At 40.0% G+C, this 21170-nt stretch overlaps 1 protein-coding gene across 7 annotated transcripts in view; it reads right to left on the bottom strand.

Annotated features, from left to right (window-relative positions):
* Positions 1–7970: 7970 nt before the first annotated feature.
* Positions 7971–21170, bottom strand: part of SBF2 (SET binding factor 2) — a 265755-nt gene continuing 252555 nt past the window's right edge. For all 7 annotated transcript variants that reach the window (XM_060767041.2, XM_060767036.2, XM_060767031.2 and 4 more), the window contains 5 exons: positions 17143–17247; positions 15218–15411; positions 12530–12617; positions 11708–11839; positions 7971–10342 (listed from right to left, as the gene is read on the bottom strand). In XM_060767041.2, coding sequence (XP_060623024.2) covers positions 10244–10342; positions 11708–11839; positions 12530–12617; positions 15218–15411; positions 17143–17247 — 618 coding nt within the window. In that variant the 3' untranslated portion in view covers positions 7971–10243. The remainder of the gene's footprint in view (positions 10343–11707; positions 11840–12529; positions 12618–15217; positions 15412–17142; positions 17248–21170) is intronic.

Genomic DNA, 21170 nt, shown 5'->3' on the forward strand with positions numbered 1-21170 from the left:
TTTGTTAAAGTTGTATTTTTAACATCTGTTTTTATATGGTTCTCTTTCACTTAATTTATGAAAGCCACTGTGGAAATGTTTGTACAAAGAAGGACAAACCATTCCTCTTTTGTAAAACAAATGCATAAGCTCAGTCTGTGCGAGGGCCTTCTCATCTATCAGGTAAAGAAAGCCCGAAAGACCTGCTGGTATGCGCTTTTCAAAGTCACGTTTCAAGAGTGATGCAGAAGCCTCAGGTTGCAAAGGGATACATTTCCCTTCCCATGAAGTGACAAAAAGTCTATATGAGGGTTAGCACAAATATTTAAGCTGCAGCAACTTCACTTGTCATTTGGAGATTTTAGCCTGACTTTTGGACTGTGTTGATATTGTTAATATGCCACGTACAGTGGTCAAGGCCATAGCTTTTCCAGACAGCTTCTACAGAAAAAAAAAAACCCCTCTTCATTTTGTTTCCTGGTATTTGTCCACTGCTGTCAGTAGCACATTTTCAGGCTGTGTTACATATCCCTACCACAAAAGGAGAGGAGCCCACTCCTTGGCGGTGTGTCATCAGTGAAGTAGATTAAGAATCAGTTTGGGGTCAACTAAATGTAGCTGGCTTCAGATGCTCAAGGAAGGAACTGCTTGCTTTCAAGCAAGAGCAGAAGATAAGGAACCAGGAGACGATTCTCAGTCTGGCAAGTTCCAGAGCCCTGACCTAACCAGCCTTGCAGGGTTTTCTCAGGACATAGATGAACTGTGTATAATAAATTGTATAGCATAAGAGTCAGTGTGGAATGTATTATTATTATATTATTATTTTTACTAAAGATGACCTACAAGTCTGAAGACCAGGGTTTGAATCCCTACTTGGCCATAGAAATCCACTGGATGACCTCAGGAAAGTCACAGACTCTCAGCCTCAGAGGAAAGCTATGGCAAATCTTGCCAAGAAAACCTTGTGATCTGCCATAAATTGGAAACAACTTGAAGTCAAGCAACAACATTACATTTAGAAGCATTTTGGGGAAGAAGCAGGATTGCCCTTTCCCATATTGAAATAGTACCAACTAGTCATCAGATCATGAGAATCCATTCCCAGTGTGTAAGTACGAGTGGGCAAATAGACACTTGCACATTTACATACCATGCCAGCTACTTAATGTGGAAAATGCATGGAAAACCCAGAGAGGGAAAAAGAAACAGAAAATCCCTTACCTTGTAAGATTCCCCACATCCTAGTATCTGCCAAACAGTGTGGAGAGCCAAGCAACATTTAATGTTTGCCTTCCCATGCCTCTGCCAAACCATTTGCTTTGCATCTTCTTTCTGGCTCCAGAAAGACAGTTAGGTGATGGATTTTGGAGTTTGGAGACAGGAGGATATGCTGTCATGCATATTTGAAACCTTGAGCAACCTCCATTCTCAAACGGTTTTTTCAAATCTCTCCATGCTGACAAGTTCTTTCAATTTACATGAAACAGTAAAGAGTCAAAGCCAGCACCTCTTGCAGGGTCTTTCTCCATCTGCTTTGCTGATTTTGGAGAACAGGGTCCTAAACCCTTTGCTTCCTTGGATTATTAGCTTTAGAATATATTGTCAGTAGAGAATATTTTACAATGGTAAAATAAAACAGAGCAGAATCCAGTTTGAATATGGTTCTAGTGGAAGAGCTTTTCCTTCCTTCCTTCCTTCCTTCTCTCTTTAAGACATCTGACTTATAGTTAAGAATGGGGATGAAACAACAGGAAGTGGGAGAACTATAGTGTTAGGAAGGAAAATTTACTCCTGGAAGTGTTATCATGGGAACAAGATGAAGCTTTCTTGCCAATCCTTATTTCATGGCAACCCAACATTTTCAAAATCCAATTGTCACAGGCACAGAACATGAGATGAAATCTGAACAGGGGCACAGGTGGCAAAAGAAACAATTGAGTGTTCACCCCTCCCTATGCTATCCGAATCTTTTTTAAAATTGGCTGAAAATAACACTTTAAGAATGGATCTGTTCTGACTTACATACAAAAGCAACTTAAGAGCAAACCTATAGAACCTATCTTGTCTGTAACCTGGGGACTGCCTGCAATTCAGATCCCTTGCTTTTTAAGTCCATGGCCACTTTAAGAAGAGCCTGCTTTAAGACTAGTATTATATAAGTCTTAAAGCCATGAGTTCCCTGAGTTTCTTCGGGGAAACTGCCCTGAGTTTCTTCGGGGATATAGGGCGGTCTACAAATAAAGTTTTTATTATATTATATTATATTATATTATATTATATTATATTATATCTGTAAATTTTTCTCTGAAGACTTTTCTGTTCACACAGGCTGCTGAATGGTATTATCTTCATGTTTAAGAAAGATGATCTATCACATAATGTTTTTCTGAAGTGGGGTTTTTTGATCACAAACAGGAGTAATTATCACTCATCTATAATGTCTCTATAGAACAGCCGGAGGATTTATCAGACATAAAAAATGAAGTGAGCAGGAGAGGAAAAGGAGGATAAAGATTTTGTTAGATGTTTCAGTTCCTGCTGAAAACATAATATTGTTGTTACTCTGTCTTGATGTTATCCAGCTGGAACCAAGGCTTTCTGGCTACTCCACTGGCAAAATGCTGCTTTCTCAGGCACCTGTCACAAAACACAAACAGGACTTCCATTGAGATCCTGCAGACCCAGAAAGGTGTGTGTTTCCTCTTCAGTCCCTGTGGGTTTAGCAGCCGAGACACCTCATTATTGATAATAATCCTAACACTTACACAGTCCTAATTTTGGCAAGTGTTTCCACTGCATGGCTCCCTCCATTTGGTGCTTGTCTTTTTAGTTCACTTCAGTCAAGTGAATTCTAGGGCTGGGATGCCCTCTCTGACCCCAGTAAGAGCAAGAATATTTTCTGAGTAACTTATCATTGATCAAATTATGGGAAATGACTGGTAATGGAACAGACTTTCCAGAGAGTTTTAACTGGCGTTTTCTCTTTCATTTTGTTGTTGTTGTTCCTGAAATCATTTCCCCGTACATAGGTATTTTAAATGAATTATGTAATCATGGCCTCTTGATTTAAAAATCTGACTTTTAATTTGGAGTACTGAGGGTTGTATACTGGGGAATTTTGGGTTGTTCTTGACCATATGGTTTTATGTTTTATTTTGTGTTTGAATTTTTCTTGTGTTTGGCTAGTATAAACAGCTTTGAGAGTTTTGATATGCAGTGATGTATTTTTGCCCTTGAACAGATGGATACAAGGATAGAGGGAAAGATGGATGGCCAAATAGATAAGAAATGAATGAATAAATGAATGATGGACAATATGAACACAGATTATTTTGTAACCTTTAAAGGCAACCTGATGCAGGAACCTAAACTTTGCTCAGTTTAAGAATTTCATCTTTGTGTTTATCTTCCCAATTTATAAGAGGTTAGCTGCAGGGTATTCATTCAAATTTTAAAACACCTAATAAGTATGTTTTGGTATTGTGGAGCAGAAGATAAAAGTAAACAACACTTTCCTTTCCTTCCATGAAGCTGGACAGTGATCATATTTGTATTATTGTAAAGTAGTAGTGTTGAAATGGATCTCAAAAATGTATCTGGATCAAGATTTAATATATTTAACCGCCTCAAAAATTAATTGATTCAAGACTCCTTATATGTAGTAAACATACATGAGTAAGAACTGAGCCGACAGAGCTAAAATAGTAGTATGCTCCTTATTACCTTGCCATATTTGGATATAGCAACGTTGCTAGGAAGTAATATTTCCCTTTAGCACCAGGGTGAAGATCTGCTAGCGTAATGATACTACAAGTTCTGTTATTTGATACCATTTGGATACAGTGCTAACAGGATGGGGACGAAGTTCGAAAAGAGCTTCTTTATGGAGTTTGTTTCCACCTGAACAAATTTTACAGGAATAAAAAAACATTTTTTCCAGTTTTCCAAGTCCTGTACCATGATTTGATACATTATAGTTTTGATTTGTACTCAGTATTCTACTCCTATCCAACAATGTGCTCTACCTATAGCTCATTTTTCTTTTCTTTTTTGAGGATTTATTGCCTTTTGGAAACAAACTCCACATTTGGCTCACCTGATATGTGAAAATATCCAATACATTGTATTAATCTAATCTAGTGCACTTTCTTCTCCCTTCTCTCATGGGCTGCAATTGAAAACTGTTTGGGTCTATTCAACCATGGGTATAAACATTTTTTCCCATCACTTCCAGATCACTTTAGTGGTTGTTTATATTCTTTCACTCTATACTTTATCTTAATCGTGTTAGTCATGCTACATTTTTCATGTTATGGCCCTTGAGACTTCTTCATTTAATTTTTAGAAATATTTGTAACTGTTCTTTTTAAAAGAAATCAATAAATTTACTCCAGTCTGTTTTGTTTGATGGTAGTCTGTTCTGGGCGATTTGTTGGGTCAACAGATCCATATTCATAATATCAATCGCCTTTTCAATCCAATTATAATTCCAAATATAATTGCAAGACATCATGAAATGGAAAAAAAAGATCTGCCAGTCTAATATAGACCTCTGAAAATATAAAGGTATATATAGTAGAGTCTTGCTTATCCAACATAAACGGCCCATAGAATGTTGTATAAGTGAGAATGTTGGATAATAAGGAGGGCTTAAGGAAAAGCCTATTAAACGTTATATTATATTTGCCTTTACAAATCAAGCACCAAAACATCATGTTTTACAACAAATCGACAGAAAAAGCAGTTCAATCTATGGTAACATTATGTAGTGATTACTGTATTTATGAATTTAGCACCAAAACAGACAAGGGTTCTTTTTTTCTCCCACCCTGGACATTATTCTGGGCAGGAGGCAGACTGTTTTGGCTAATACAGAATGTTGGATAAGCGAAGTTTGGATAAGCAAGACTTTTCTGTATATCAAATTTTGTAGGTTAGATCCAGAGACCAAAGAAGAGAGTGGCCTAAACCTGACTTTCTCCCTGTAGCTCCTACAGCCTCTTGCTTCAGTCTGTTTAGCAATTCAGTTCAATAGCATTGTGATTCAAAGTGTAAACTATGATTTAAGAAATGTGTCTCAATAGTTACATTTACATTTGTATCTATATGGTCCCAAAGGCCTATATTTTTAAAAACAAGATTTCTAAGATGGGATTGGAGTGGTGAATTAAAATAATTGTATATTGATCTAGCTTGCATCCCCCAGATGCCAAGCCGTTTTCTGTATTTTCTGCAGAATTCTATGTCAACAAACAATCCTGTATAAATAGTACTATATATCCAGATCACTGATTAGCCAAAATTCCTTGGCAGCCCAGCTTCTTAGCTAGAGAAACAACGCTTTAATATATTCCATAATATCATTTGAAAGTCAGGAAAAGAATGCAAAGCATGGAAGGATGATTCAAGTAGGACAAAGGTAAAAACGGTTAGAGTTCACTAAGTGACAGGAGAGACTTATGTTTTCAAAACACTCCAGATAAATATTCAATTGCAGACGCATTGCAGTTCACTGTCACACAGTGGCAGGGTCTAAAATGGAATGTAACAATCTACAATGCTTCTATTTGGACACTACATTAAGAATTCAACACAACAGTTGGGACAGGGGAACGTGACAGGATTACGTTGCTGCTTAACAATGTAGTTATGAAGCTAGACGTTGGCTCATGTGGTAGCCAAATGTTTGAAAGGAAATGAACATCATGTGGGCAACAAGCCAGGAGAAGGTGTGATAGCTATTCTTGGAATGGATAGGGATTTTTAAGACTCTGCCTCAGCATTTTAACTCTCTGAAGTGACCATTTGGTAATCATAAACAGCCAAACATAGTTGTATAACTACAAATATGAGAAATAAGGAATATGGGTGAAGTCACTTGCCATGAGTCCAAGGATGTGGGAAGATAGCAATGCTCAGAACATACCTACATATAGCACTTATAGATTCATAAAATCAAAGAATTGGAAGGGACCACAAGGGCCATGCAGCCCACCCCATGCAAGAATTTGCAACCCTGACAGATGGCCATCCAGTCTCTGTTTAAAAACCTCCAGAGAAAGAGACTCCAACACATTTCCAAGGCAGCATATCACACAGCTGAAGAGTTCTTACCACCAGGAGGTTCATCTTTACATCTAGGTAGAATTTCTTTTCCCATACTTTGAATCTCTTGCTCTATGTCTGAAGTCTCTGGAGCACAGAAAACAAGCTTACTCCATGTCCAATATGAAATCTTTTCAAATACCTAAATATGGTTATAATGTCATCCCTTAACTTCCTTTTCTCCAGGCTAAACACATCTAGCTCTATAACCTGCTCCTCACATGAGATGGTTTCCAGACTTGGATCATTTTGGTCACCCTTCTCTGGATACGTTGCAGCTTGACAATATCCTTCTTGACAATATCCTTTTTAAATTGAAGGGCCCAAAGCTGGACGCAATATTCCAGGTGAGGCTTGACCAAAGCAGAAGAGAAAGGTACTATTATATCCCTCAAAGTAGACACACCTGTTGATGCAGCTTAGAATCACATTGGCCTTTTCAGCTGCTGCATCACACTGTTGACTCATTTTCAACTTGTGGTCTCTTAAAGCCCCATCTACACAGGAAACAGATTAGCCTGAGGCATCCAGATGATGTTTCAGAATATCTGATCAAAACTGGAATAAACTGAATTTACTAGGTTTGAAAAATACTAATTATCCAGACCTTCCCAGTTTTCAAGCCAGGTGTCACCTTATATTCTTGTCAGAGTTTGACTACCAAGAAATATCAGGGCAATTGAAATCTCCCATTACTATCACATCTCTCTTCTCTGAATGTGAGTCATCATCTGTCCCAGGAATACACAATCTAAATCCTCAACTTAAAAGCCTATGGCTTTTAAATTGGCCCCCACAATGACATTACCAAGGTGCCATCTCTCCATGCAGTGCCCCTATCATTTCCTTGTTCTTCCTGGCTTCCAGGACTTAAGGCATGAACCTCTTCACAGATGTAAATATCCTATCCTATCCTATCCATCCATCTAGTTTTATCTATAACAGTTAAGACTATTGTCTCCAGACTCCAGCATATGATGAACCCCTGCCTTCAAGAGAATTGGATTACTTGTGTTACTTCCACATTGTTGTATTGATAAATTCTACATCAGCTGTATTTGCATGGCTTGAATTTTGAACTGAAGTACACATTTTGGGCTTTCTTATACTTTCTAAGAAAAACACAGAGAATGAATGTTGGCAAAAATAATGTAAAACAGTGCATCATGCATCCTCCTTTTCCCACAGTACCTGTTTACTGCCAGGTAAGTCTTTTTGTAAATGGAGACATGCAAAAAATGGTACCAAAGTATTCCCTTTGTTGAAAGAGATTACATTGGGCTAGTGCACCATCAAAGATATTCATATACTAGAATGCTGAGAAGCTTGGAGCAAATGCATTAATTTAGAAAGGAAATGGGATAAAGCTATTATGCAATTTACTTGTACTTTTTCTTTAATAGAAACTGAATTAAAAGCAGATGTTTTAATTATGTTGTTTTTAAATTTTAGTTTTAGGCATATTTGAGTAGGTGTTATTTGCTGTAATATAATGAAGTGTATAATTTCTGACGAAGTGTGTGTTACAGGCTATGGAAAAAACTGGGTTGAATAGCCAATCACTTCTCCTAAAAATGAACTTACTGTCCTCTATTTGAGCTATCTTGTGGTGGATCCAATGACAACAGGCTTGTATAATCCACTACTGTTGTTATGTGCCTACAATTCATTTTTGACTTACGGTGACCCTGTTACAGGGTGTTCTGGGCAAGATTTGTTCAGAGAGTGTTTGCCTTTCTCTTCCTCTGAGGCTGACAGTGTGACTTCCTCTGGCTATGTGGGAAACTGAACACTGGTCTCCAGAGTCATAGTCCAACGCTCAAAGCACAACGTACACCATGTTGAATAATCAAATAATGTTGCATTATTTTCATATTGTAACAATATTGATGTTGCATACATTTTTTCTTTATTCACGCAACAAAGAATGCAAAACAACTTTTTGAAGTAGGTAATAACAGTGATATGGCTAGGTTATTCATGGATTGTTTTGAATTTAACATGAAAAAATAGACTTAAGAACAGTTTTCCACATGCAAGAGGGCACTTGCTGTACAAAAATACAAATTTTATTACACACAAATTTGGGATATAATTTAATTGTACAATTAGATGATGTAAAATATTTCTGGTACTATTCCACTGGGGTAAAGTAAAGGAGGAATGTTTTCTTATGAAGTATCTGTATTACAAACTGGTTAGCATACACTAGTTATGTAATATACACAAAATAATTAAAAAATGCCTGGTTACAACTATGTAAGTAGTGTAGTATACATTTTAAACAACCGTAGAACAAACAGGATCAATATTTCATAAAGTACAAAGAAAGTACTTCATATAAAAAAACCCACACAAATGTGCAAATACCAGTTTTCGCAGGTGATGGTTTATCATCTGAAAATCCTAGAAAAAAATCCTTCATTCCTCTTTGTTTGTAATTTCAAATGTATTAAAAGCAGAGGCATTTCCTATTAGGCATATGGTTTGAAATCTGTATTCACTATTTGATAGAAAAAATAGTGGTTATTTTAAAGGCAAAGAATTTTAGTAACCGAAGTCAGTTTTGGTCAGTTGTTATTGGCTTTGTTTGTAGTAATGCTAAGCCACAGCTGAGTATTACATTGAGGAGGCACAGTGAGCCTTGGGGATCTGAACCGTTCCTCCCCTCCTCTTATTGGAGGAGGAGACTGGAAAGTTTTGCATCCGTTTTAGAGTTACCATTCAGGAAAACAAGCCAGCTTCATAAGTGATGTTTTGACTTTTACTCGTTTTCATTAAGCATAGTTAACACCAACTACCGTTTGTCTTGGATTTGATAGCTTGACAAGCTGGAGATGAAGGGACTCCTCATGGCCGAACCACATATGGAAGGGCAAGTACTGAGCCCAGGGTTTGCTGAAACTTCTTCTATAATGCTAAACTGTGGTTGAACATTACACATGAACTCAGCCATTAAGTTATAAGTAATGTTACCAAACTCTTGGAAATACTGAGTAGTATATACAAACTCTGACATAGAAATTTGACATTTAACATATTAGTATTCAAAATGAAGACATTGCATTTTAACTATCTAGAGACTGCACATTTAAAACTCATCACAGGTTGTAACAAGTGAAACTTGTATTATATTTTTCAATAGTAAAAAAACCCAAAATAACAAAATTTTCTCAAAGATTTTTAAAAGATAAACAAATACAAGGTTAGCAAATGTAAAAAAAAGGACACCCTAAAAACATTCTTCCAATTCATGTGCAAAAATGTTTTTAAAGTATCAAATTGCATCATATAAAGCCAAATTATGTACATATCATTATCTTTAATTGCTGTTATCTAGCTAGCATTTTTGCTATAAATAATTTACTTCTGTCCTTCAAAATGTCTGTTTTCAAGGATTTCAGTGCAAGTGTTCAATTTATTTAGTGCATTTATCATTGTGTTATTTCATTTTATAATGAACAGAAAAGCACATAAGTTACTATACAACTTTTATATTTCTTCGGCTTCTCACCTTGCCAGATCTGATTTGTTAACAGGCTCCTTCTCTTGTCTGTTTTATTTTAATTTCCACTGATCTGCTGGAACAGGAAGAGACAATGCAGAGACCCCCACCCCCAATGCATTCTTTAATTAATTAGTGGTTACTTAATTTTGGTAGGAAAAAAAGAAAAACCTTAGAAAAAAAAGGAAATAGCATCTTGTCAGTACTGCATATTGATCTGTTTCAAACCTAAAGGTCTTGAAGTTTTGAACAATGTTCTCCCAGCAAAAGCACCGAGTTTGAAAATAAACTCCTCTTCCTGCAACAGAGTAGTTAAGTGGAAATAGAAGGTTATTTGTGGGGAGATGATTTATAAATACTTAGATTTAAATACTTGTGAGATGAAGCTCTCTCAGTGCAATCCTGCGAGATTGGAGCTTTATGAAGAGAAAAAGTTGCCCAGGCAAAAAGGTGTCCTATTTTGAGGGTCCTTGTATTGAAAAAAAAAAGTCATTATATACAAATGATGAACTTAAGGAAATAGTATGTTTAGAGCATTTATGGCTGAATATAAGGCTGTTTGATTCTCAATAACAATTTTCTCACAATCCACAGTTAATCATGCATGTTGAAAGGATTTTCTTTCCATGGTTGGCAGCAAACTGAGATTCTTTGTTATGCATCTGAAATGCAACTCTGTATCCTGTCCATCCATTGCTGGGCGCTTTGTGCTTCTTGGGCACAGAAATTGTACACACGTTTACTTGTCTTCAGCTGCAAAATTGAGATAAAAAGGCAGTACAATTATATCTTATACAGTGCACACTTTCCACACTTATATGAAGCATGCTTTACAGTAAATTTATCTTTCTTTATCAGAAGTTGTATAGATAATTCAAGAGTCAAACAGAAAGGTCACCTGCTACAATAAGAACAACCCTGAATAGAGAGATGAGGAACCTCTCCAACCACTTGGTGTCTCCTTGGACTTTCCCCCATAGTCCTCACCTGTCACTTAGAGAAGTGGTGCAGTATCTTATGTCCCTTTGAGGCCCTATTACCTCTTCCTCACAGTGCCCCAACAGAAGGGTCCTTGAGAGCAGGCATGGGCAAATGTCAACCCTTCAGGGGTTTTGGACTTTAACTCCCACAATTCCTAATAGCTGGTATGCTGTTAGGAATTGTGGGAGTTGAATTCCAAAACACCTGGAGAGCTGAAATTTGCCCATGCCTGCGTTAGAGGGCTTCCTTTACCCTCCTACATTCCCTCTTTTGGCTTCCTTTGAGCCGTTTTCTCCAGTTTCCACATTGGAAAGAAAAACTGGAGGGCTGATCAGGGAAATCTTTCGTAAAAGGAAACACTGCATGCTGAACAACTAACAATGCTTACTGATTATGTGGGTGTGTGTGTGGGGTGTTTTAAGAAAAGAGTGAATGTGAAAGACTATGTGTGCAAAGTCTCACATTAGATTAAAGGTTGTAGATTTGGGGTATCAAGAGTTTCCCTAACTATGCCCTCTTGCTTAATGTTTGCATCAACAGTTGACTTCTGTTGGCTCGTCTTCAACAGATATTGCTCCACGTCCTACTCTCCATAGCTGGCTTGTTTTCTGCTGCCCTGGAGATTAGGATACGGAGCAATGGCTTCAAACTATAGGAAAGGAGATTCCACCTGAACATTAGGAAGAACTTCCTAACTGTGAGAGCTGTTCAGCTGTGGAACTCTCTGCCCCCGAGTGTGGTGGAGGCTCCTTCTTTGGAGGCTTTTAAACAGAGGCTGGATGGTCACCTGCCAGGGGTGTTTTGAATGCGATTTTCCTGCTTCTTGGTAGGGGGTTGGACTGCATGGCCCACAAAGTCTCTTCCAACTCTATGGTTCTATATAATGCTTATAAAGATTTTAAATCTAATAGCAGTGTATTTTCTCATCTGTATGCAAGGCTAAAACCAGTATGCTTCAATAAGATCACAATGTTGTCCTGGAAGTGGGCAGTGGGGTGGTTCTATATGTAGGTCTAGTCATGAAGAATGTGACGTGGTAGCGGCTACAGGATTAATGCTCCAAAAGCACTTTTGAGATAATCATTCCTTAGCAATTATCTCTGTATCTCTTTCAGTATCTGTTGGCCACACACTTACATCAAAGAATGCTTTCTCATTGGTATGTTTCGGAGCACCAATGGTTGGTGAAGCGGGTATCACACTTTCCACTTCTGCAAGGTCAATATGGCCCCTACAGCATGCATCGTCCATTGAATCGTAATACCTTAGCTAGAGCGGAAAAGAGAAATATTATGAAAAGTAATAATAAATAGATGCAAATGTGAGAATATGCTATAGTGTGTCTTTCAGGGAGTCTCAACTATCATAGATTGGTTAGCATTAAAATTTACAGTAATCTCAGAGGGGATTAGAAAAGCTGAACACATGTTCTGTAGATAACTAATAGCATAAATTAATTCTCCAGGCTGTAAAGATTATTCACAAGTAGTTCTCAAAAGTTCATTTAACACACCTTACTAAAGAGAGGAAAGTATGCAAATCCCTCCTATAGTCTCAAGGATTAAGGGGTTGGTAACAGACCACAAATTTCAGTAATTCTAGCACCTTTCTACTCCTCTCTTTGGGAAAGGATATTCAAAACAGCATGAAATAAGATGCAAAGAATCAACCAAAGGGAATCCAATATATTCTGGTTGTTTCGAGTTTTTATAACATTATGCAACAAGAGGCATCTTTACATAACTGTCTGCACCACTGACCACTTCACCCTTCAAAAACTTCACCCTTCGCATCCGGTTGTGTCCATCAGCTGACCATCCCCTTTCCTCTGAACATCCCAAATCTGCTTTGAAAGGTTATGAAGTTTCCTGGAACAGCTTTTCATATCATACATGGAAACTGTGGTTAGGGCTAAGAGAAAATGGGAAATGTCTGTTGATGGTCATTAGCATAATTTACCTGGTGTTTAGTAACATCGAGCACAAACCATCGAGGTTTCCAGCCTTTTAGCAAAGCTCCTCTTTTGTACAGTGTACCTTCAAATGACCTTGGGAAAATCACATCTTACTTTAAGCATCTTACACCACCAACAAAAAAAATATGTTGAGCATACATAGTGATACATAAAAAGAAATACTGTAGATTTATCTCTTAATTATTGTGCCCAATCACTGCTGTGTTTAATTTATCTGTATGATTACTGTATATTCCTCCATAAACAAGACATATTTATTTTATTTATTACAGTCGCTTATACCCCGCCCTTCTCACCCCGAGGGGGACTCAGGGCAGCTTACACAACAAGGCACAATTCGATGCCCGCATTACATGATAACAAAACATAACATCAATAACAATAGCAATTATAACAATGATAACAATTAACCTAAGCAGTCATTATTATCGGCGACACATCCAAAAAACCCATAAAGTAAAAGCAATTAAAACAATTAAAACAGTAAAAGCAATACAAACCTCATTGCTGGACAGCGTTTAACAGACTCATAGTTAGGTTCTACTTTCCGCACATTGTCAGTCCTATCCATCTGGATTTCATATCTAATTGTCAGGATGCCCAAAGGCCTGGTCCCATAGCCACGTCTTTACCTTTCTCCTAAAGGCAAGGAGGGATGTTGATGTCCTAATTTCCCCCGGGAGTGAGTTCCACAGGTGGGGGGCGACCACTGAGAAGGCCCTGCTCCTCGTCCCCACCAGCCTCACTTGTGATAGTGGTGGGGTCGAGAGCAGGGCCTCCCCAGATGATCTCAAATTCCGGGGTGGGACGTAGAGGGAGATACGTTCGGACAGATACGCTGGAACGGAACCATAAAGGGTTTGGTAGGTCAAAACCAGCACCTTGAATTGTGCTTGGAACTGGATTGGCAGCCAGTGGAGCTGACACAACAAGGGAGTTGTGTGTTCCCTGTATGTCGCTCCGGTGAGCAGCCTGGCTGCCGCTCGTTGGACCAGTTGAAGTTTCCGAACAGTCTTCAAGGGCAACCCCACGTAGAGTGCGTTGCAGTAGTCTATACGGGATGTAACAAGAGCGTGGACCTGTTCGGCCTTACGACTGACCAGTAGGACCTCTGTCTTGTCTGGATTCAGTTTCAATTTGTTAGCTCTCATCCAGTCCGACACAGCAGCTAGACACCGATTCAAGGTCTGGACAGCCTCCTTGGTGACAGGTGAGAAGGAGTGACAGATCTGAACATCATCCGTGTACAGATAACATTTCAGTCCGAAACTCCGAATGATCTCCCCCAGCGGCTTCATGTAGATGTTAAACAACATTGGGGACAGAATTGAACCCTGAGGGACTCCACATGACAACGGCTGTGGAGCCGAACAGGTGTCTCACAGCAACACCTTCTGGGACCGTCCCTCAAGAAAGGACTGGAGCCACTGCAAAGCAGTACCCCCAAGTCCCATATCCATGAGGTGTCCCAGAAGAATACTGTGATCGACGGTATCAAAGGCCGCTGAGAGGTCTAGCAGAACTAACAGGGACACACTCCCCCTGTCTAGCTCCCTGCGCAGATCATCTACCAAGGCGACCAAGGCTGTTTGCGTTCCATGTCCTGGTCTAAAGCCAGACTGTGCCGGATAAGGTCTATGAGTTATGGGTGTTGCGATTCATTGACAGGAACTGAATTGCTTAATTACTTCTTAGATGGTCTGTATTGTGCATTACTGGGTAATCATGATTCCATCTCTATTTCCACTCATCATTAGCATTTTGCCCTTTGCTTTAATTAAAAGGCAGTTTAAATAACAATATAAATAACTCTAGAAGAAAATTTCTACGAATGAGATGAGCATCTAAACAGAAATTCCCCTGAAGGAAAAATGCAAATAAAGCGAAAAATGTATTTAGCAAAGATTCTATCTGTGTCCTAGATAATTCTGGCATTAAGTTTTAAATTATTATACATAGTAATTATGCAACTGGTGGGGACGAGAGACAGGGCCTTCTCAGTGGTGGCCCCTCAGTTGTGGAACTCCCTCCTCATTGATATTAGATTGGCCCCCTCCCTCTTAGTTTTCAGGAAAGAAGCGAAGACCTGGCTTTGGAATCGGGTATTTGGGGAGTGCAATATGGAATCAGCACAACGTAGCACACAAATGACGACTTTAGGACTAGGCATCCTGTTTTAACAGTTTTATGTTTTTATTGACTTATTGCTATATGGTGTATTATAATGTTGATTGTTGAATGTGTGGCATTAAATATTGCATTTTGTAAGCCACTCTGAGTCCCCTGCAGGGTGAGGAAAAGTGGGATAGAAATATAGTAAATAAAAAAATAAATTACAGTGTTGATCTGTATTTTAGAATATTACATTAACAAACTGATGTACATTTCTCTCCCAAGTGAAAGGGAGCTTTGTGTGATACTGGTAATTGAGATTACCTAAATTTATTGCTGATATTGCAGTTGATTGCTATGAGGATATTCTTAGCTAACTGAATTTTATATAATCAATTTTAGCTATTGTATTTTAATGGTATTGTATTTTAATAAGCAACATTTGTCTGTCAATTGTTGTTTGTAATACTTTTTTAGTCTTTTATATTATTGCACTGTATATATTTATTGGTATTCAGGTAGTCTATGCTCTAAGCATAAATCACTAGTACAAAGATTACCTGTTCTCATCATTCTTTGAGGTGAACTGATTGTACAGAGTAGTCACTCTCCTTTCCACCCCATTGGAGGGTGAGCTGTTGGCATTATGTTCTTCACCCAATCCACTGTCTGGCAGATGCAACAAAGACCTCTTCTGATAGGAATGTAGATTGGCAGACATTACTGCTGAAGAGCCAGAAGGATGCCTCCGATGCTTTAAAAAGTAAGATAACATTTCAAGAGGTCTAAGAGGGTGAACAAAGTTCCAAACATAGTAACTCTCCAAAGTGAGACTAGCTGTTTTAAATTAGAATTCCAGTCACCACTGCAATCTTTCAGCAAAAGTATAATGCACAAATCCATAGAGGTTTGCTGTCTGCAATGTTTTAATTAAAAAGGATTTAATGTACAACTAATGTACATTTTAACCTCTCTCTCTCTCGACTGCTCCAAAGAACATTTAATTTTGTGCTAAGTGGCTAAAGAGCAAAAGTAGATTCATCCCTGACAAGCCTGATCAGCTAGCACACTGCAGGACTGTCTCAGAGTTTGGAAAATGCTTTCCCATTTAATTATTTCTCTCTATGACATTACCATATTAGCGTATGTTCTTTTAGTGACATTGTGTGAATAGGTGAGCTCACAGAGATGCAGCAGTTGTCTTTTGGACAGTGTTAATGGAACCGGGGAAAATTAAGTAGGAAAAAGTTGGGGAAATTAGGTAAATGGGAGTAGATAGGAAGTGATATAAATCTCTAGGAGGTAAGGAAATAGAATTTAGATGATGGAAGGAAGCTGCTTTGATGAACAGAGAAAGGGCTACAAAGTCAGAGTTATGGAAGAATTTCAAGAGAAGTGGTTCTCAACTTGTGGGCCCCCAGATGTTTTGGTGTTTTGGCCTTCAACTCCCAGAAATCCTAACAGCTGGTAAACTGGCTGGGATTTCTGGGAGTTTAAGGTCCAGAGGATGGAGGAAGGACAGCTTTAAATTCTAGGGATAGGATTCCAAATATGGCATGAACTTTGCTGTGATCAACATGACAGAGAGACAAGTGGTCTATCAGTTATTTGATTTTTATTTATTTGTTTACCTTATATCCCACCTGTCTCCTAGGATGGGATCCAAGATGTCTTACAGAAATTTAAAACAAGATGAAATTAAATCCTTATTTTACAAATGCCGAAAAATAATTAAATAACAATATTATTTTTTAAAATGGTTGCAATAGTTACCAAACCATTTAAAACATAATCATAAATAAAAGATCTAAAAATAACTTTCCAAGTTTAGATCCAAGATGACATCTGTCATTTTAACTTTGATGGTACTACTTACATTAAATGTTAGCTGTCAAAAATACTGTAAATTTAGAAAATGAGGCCGGGAAAAACAATTGTTTTCATGAGTTTAGTTTAGCTTTCTGAGAAGTAAACTGAATATATACAGTTGGCACGCCATATGTATGCTTCCACAGAGAACACATCCATGGATTCAACCATCCACGGCTTGAAAATACGCCTCCAAATCCAAAAATGAAACCTTGATTTTGCCAGTTTTAAGGGACATTATTTTATTCTTCTTTGTATAATAGTACTTGAGTCTTCATGGATTTTAATATTCCTGGGGAAACTGGAGTAAAACCCAAGTAGATACCAAGGGTCCTGGCATATGTCGATTCTCTTGTTCACCAATGGAAGTGTGTTTAAGGCTGTAGTTCTATAATTAAATCTCACTGGAACCAATGAGGAAAGTTCTAATGGTAAACATGCACAGGACTGTACAGCAACCTGGTTAAACACACATCCTTTATCAAATGAATACACAGTTTAGTCAGTAACCAAAAGACATTAACTTTACAAAGGTGAACATTCATTTTCATCAAAATTCTTGTCATAACACAATGACTTTCATAGAAGAAACGGAATTACTTGTTCCACTACTTACATTGTCCTGCCTTGTATCTTCTTTAACATTTACTTTGACTCTCTCCCACAACTGCTGCCATCTTTCTGGGTTCTGATGTAACCTGTTTTCCAATCTTTCGATTTCCTGAAAATGACACAAATGTTTTCCCCTCTAAGATTAAGTACTTCTGTTTCTATTTTCAAATGTAAAAACTACAACCTCTTGACATCTATGACTGTGATATATCTAAAACGTCTTGAGTTCATTATATATTGCCAAAATTGATATTAACTCTGTTTCCTAAAAAGCATTACTAAAGCATTTCCCTATTACAGTGAAAACCGTCTGATTCCTATAATCCATCTAAAATGCAAACGTGTGCTATCCATCTTAAGAACAGACAAGTATCTCGAGCTCTGAAGATTACCTGGGAAGGAATCCCACTGGAGCACTGCAGCACACCAAAATACCTGGGAGTTACCCTGGACTGTGCTCTGACTTACAAGAAGCACTGCTTGACTATCAAGCATAAAGTGGATGCTAGAAATAATATTGTATGAAAGTTGGCTGGCACAACTTTGGAATCACATACAGTGAAGACATCTGCCCTTGCACTTTGCTGTTGAGAACTCATGCCCAGTATGGAATACATTTCACCACATTAAAACAGTGGATGTGGTCCTTGAGACATGCCACCTTATCACAGGAGAAATTATATTGTTTAGCCGGTATTGCACCACCTGATATCCGCTGGGAAGTGGCAGCCAGCAATGAAACAACCAAGTCATTGACATCTCTGGCCCATGTTCAGATATCAGCCAACAACTTAAATCAAGAAACAGCTTTCTAAGATATTTGAAGGAACACCTCAGCAAGCGGCAGTCCAAAAAAGTGGCAGGTAAAAACCCTGAACCTCAATCAGTGGCTGATACTGGATGAGACACTTCCTCCTGGGCACACAGAAGGCTGGGTGACTTGGTAGGCGCTGAACAGACTGCACTCTGGTACCATGAGATGTAGATCCAATCTATAAAGTGGAGTCCATGACATGTGAGTGTGGAGTAGAGCAAACCACAGACCACTTACGACAATGCAGTCTGAGTCCTGCCATATGCACAATGCACAATGGAGGGCCTTCTTACAGCAACACCAGGGGCTCTTGAAGTGGCCAGCTTCTGGTCAAAGGAAATTTAACATAATGCCAGGTTTTTAACTTCGTTTGTGTTTTTATTAATACATTATAACTGTATTCTCAATTTGCTTCTGACATGATAAAGTTACTCTAACTTTAAAAGGGAAAATGAAACAGAAAGACTGTGCCAAACTAGTTATCTATGATGTCGAAATAGGTTTGACCTATTTGTTAGCCTCCTGTAGCGATGTTTCTTGTTAAAATATGATGAAAATAAACAAAAACACAAAGTTTTTGGGAAATAAAAGAAATACCATTATTGCATATTTATGAAACAGCATTCTGGGCAATATATTCTGTATCAGAGTGGGCAAAATATGGCCTGGGAATTACAGCTGGGTTTATTATTATTATTATTATTATTATTATTATTATTAAACTTTATTTGTACCCCGCTAGCATCTCCCGAAGGATTCGATGCGGCTTACACAGGCCGAGGCCTCAACATACAACACAACAATACAATCTAAGCAAATCAAACAATTAAAAACAGAATAAAGCAAAATAAACAACAGACACAATATACAAAACACAATAAAACTGGGCCGGGCCAGAGCAATGGGTACAAGATTAAAAGTGCTGATGTGACAGGAGGTGTATATAGGGCTTCCAGGGCAAGTGCGATGTGCAGCAATCATTGGTTCTGATAAAGTGCTTATGGGACTTGGTAGTGGAGATTTCCTAATCTGGGAAGGCGCATAGGAAAAGCCAGGTCTTCAAGTTCTTTCTGAAGACAGCCAATGTAGGGGCCTGTCTAAGGTCTTTGGGGAGGGTGTTCCAGAGTCGGGGGGCCACCACGGAAAAGGCCCTGTCCCGCGTCCCCGCCAAGCGCGCTTGCGACGCTGGTGGGATCACGAGCAGGGCCTCTCCAGATGACCGAAGTGAACGTGTGGGTTCGTAGATAGAAATGCGGTCACTCAGGTAGGCTGGTCCCAAACCGTTCAGGGCTTTGTAGGTAAGCACCTGCACCTTGAATTGGGCTCGGAAAATAAATGGCAGCCAGTGGAGCTCCTTGAACAGGAGGGTTGACCTCTCTCTGTAAGGGGCCCCAGTTAGCATCCTGGCTGCTGATCGTTGGACCAGTTGGAGCTTCCGAGCCATCTTCAAGGGCAGCCCCACATAGAGCGCATTGCAGTAGTCCAATCTGGAGGTGACCAAGGCATGGACCACTCCGGCCAGATCCGCCTTCGCGAGGTATGGTCGCAGTTGGCGCACGAGTCTCAGTTGTGCGAAAGCCCTCCCAGACACCGCCGACGCCTGAGCCTCAAGCGTAAGCGTTGAATCCAAGAGGACTCCCAAACTGCGGATCTGTGACTTCAGAGGGAGTGTAACCCTGTCCAGCACAGGTTGCCACCCTATACCCCGGTCAGGTTTACGATCGACCAGAAGGACCTCTGTCTTGTCGGGATTGATCTTCAGCTTGTTCCTCCTCATCCAGATAGACACAGCGGCCAGGCACTCGTCCAGCACCCGAGAGGCCTCCTTGGAATTGGGTGGAAAGGAGTAGTAGAGCTGTGTGTCATCTGCACAGAGGTGGCACCTAGCTCCAAAACTCCGGATGACCTCTCCCAGCGGTTTCATGTAGATGTTAAAGAGCATGGGAGACAGAACAGAGCCTTGCGGGACCCCACAGGTCAAAGGCCAGGGGTCCGAGCAGGCGTCTCCCAGCTTCACCATCTGGGATCGGCCCTCCAGGAAGGATCGGAGCCACGACAAAACCGTGCCCCCGAGACCCATCCCAGAGAGTCGTCCCAGAAGGATACCATGATCGATGGTATCGAAGGCCGCTGAGATGTCCAAGAGAACCAACAGAGTCACACTCCCCCTGTCCAGCTCTCTACGGAGGTCATCCACCAAGGCGACCAAGGCTGTCTCGGTGCCGTGACCAGGCCTGAAACCAGACTGTGACTGATCTAGGTAGTTGATGTCATCTAAAAAGCCCTGGAGCTGGGAGGCAACCACCCGCTCCAACACCTTACCCAAGAAAGGGAGGTTGGAGATCGGTCTGAAATTGTTCAGCACCGTGGAGTCAAGGGAAACCTTTTTAAGGAGTGGACGAACCACAGCTTGTTTCAGGAGAGATGGAAAAAACCCCTGCTCCAATGATGCATTGATGATCAACCCAAACCAATCAGCCAAACCCTCCCTGGCCGATTTAATTAGCCAGGACGGGCAAGGGTCCAGAGCTGAAGTGGTTGCCCTCACAGCCCCAAGGACCTCCTCCACAGTCTCAGGAGGAACAAGCCTAAAAGAATCCCACAAAGTTGGACAAGCAGATGCCTCAATCACCTCCTCTGGCACTGCGGTGAAATTGGAGTTGAGCTCAAGGCGTATCTGAGCGACTTTGTCTGCAAAGTGGTGTGCGAAATCGCGACACCGAGTTTCCGGGTCGTCAAAAACCTCCTCCACCACAGGTGGCTGAAGGAGCTCCCCAACGACCCGGAACAACTCTGATGATCTATTTGCTGCAGACGCTATATGGGTAGTCGTATAGGACTCCTTGGCTACCCGTATAGCCACGGTATACGCCCTAAGAGAGGCTGTAGCCCGTGCTCGATCAGACACGTCCCGAGATCTCCTCCAAGTGCGCTCTAGCCCCCTCCTCGCATGCTTCATCACAGCCAGCTCCCCGGTGAACCAGGGAGACGGCTTGTCATGACGCAACGTGATGGGGCATTCGGGAGCGATCGTATCTATCGCCCTGGTCATTTCCCTATTGTAGAGATAGACCAAGACGTCGACAGGAACGCCAGGCTCCATGGCAGGAAAAACCCCAAGATTCCTCAGGAGTCCCTCCGGATCCATCAGTCTCCTGGGGCGGACCATCGTAATTTGTCCTCCACCCCTGCGGAGGTTAAGGGTCACAGAAAGTCTA

The sequence above is a fragment of the Anolis sagrei genome, chromosome 1, assembly GCF_037176765.1.
Source record: "Anolis sagrei isolate rAnoSag1 chromosome 1, rAnoSag1.mat, whole genome shotgun sequence".
NCBI lineage: Eukaryota > Metazoa > Chordata > Lepidosauria > Squamata > Dactyloidae > Anolis > Anolis sagrei.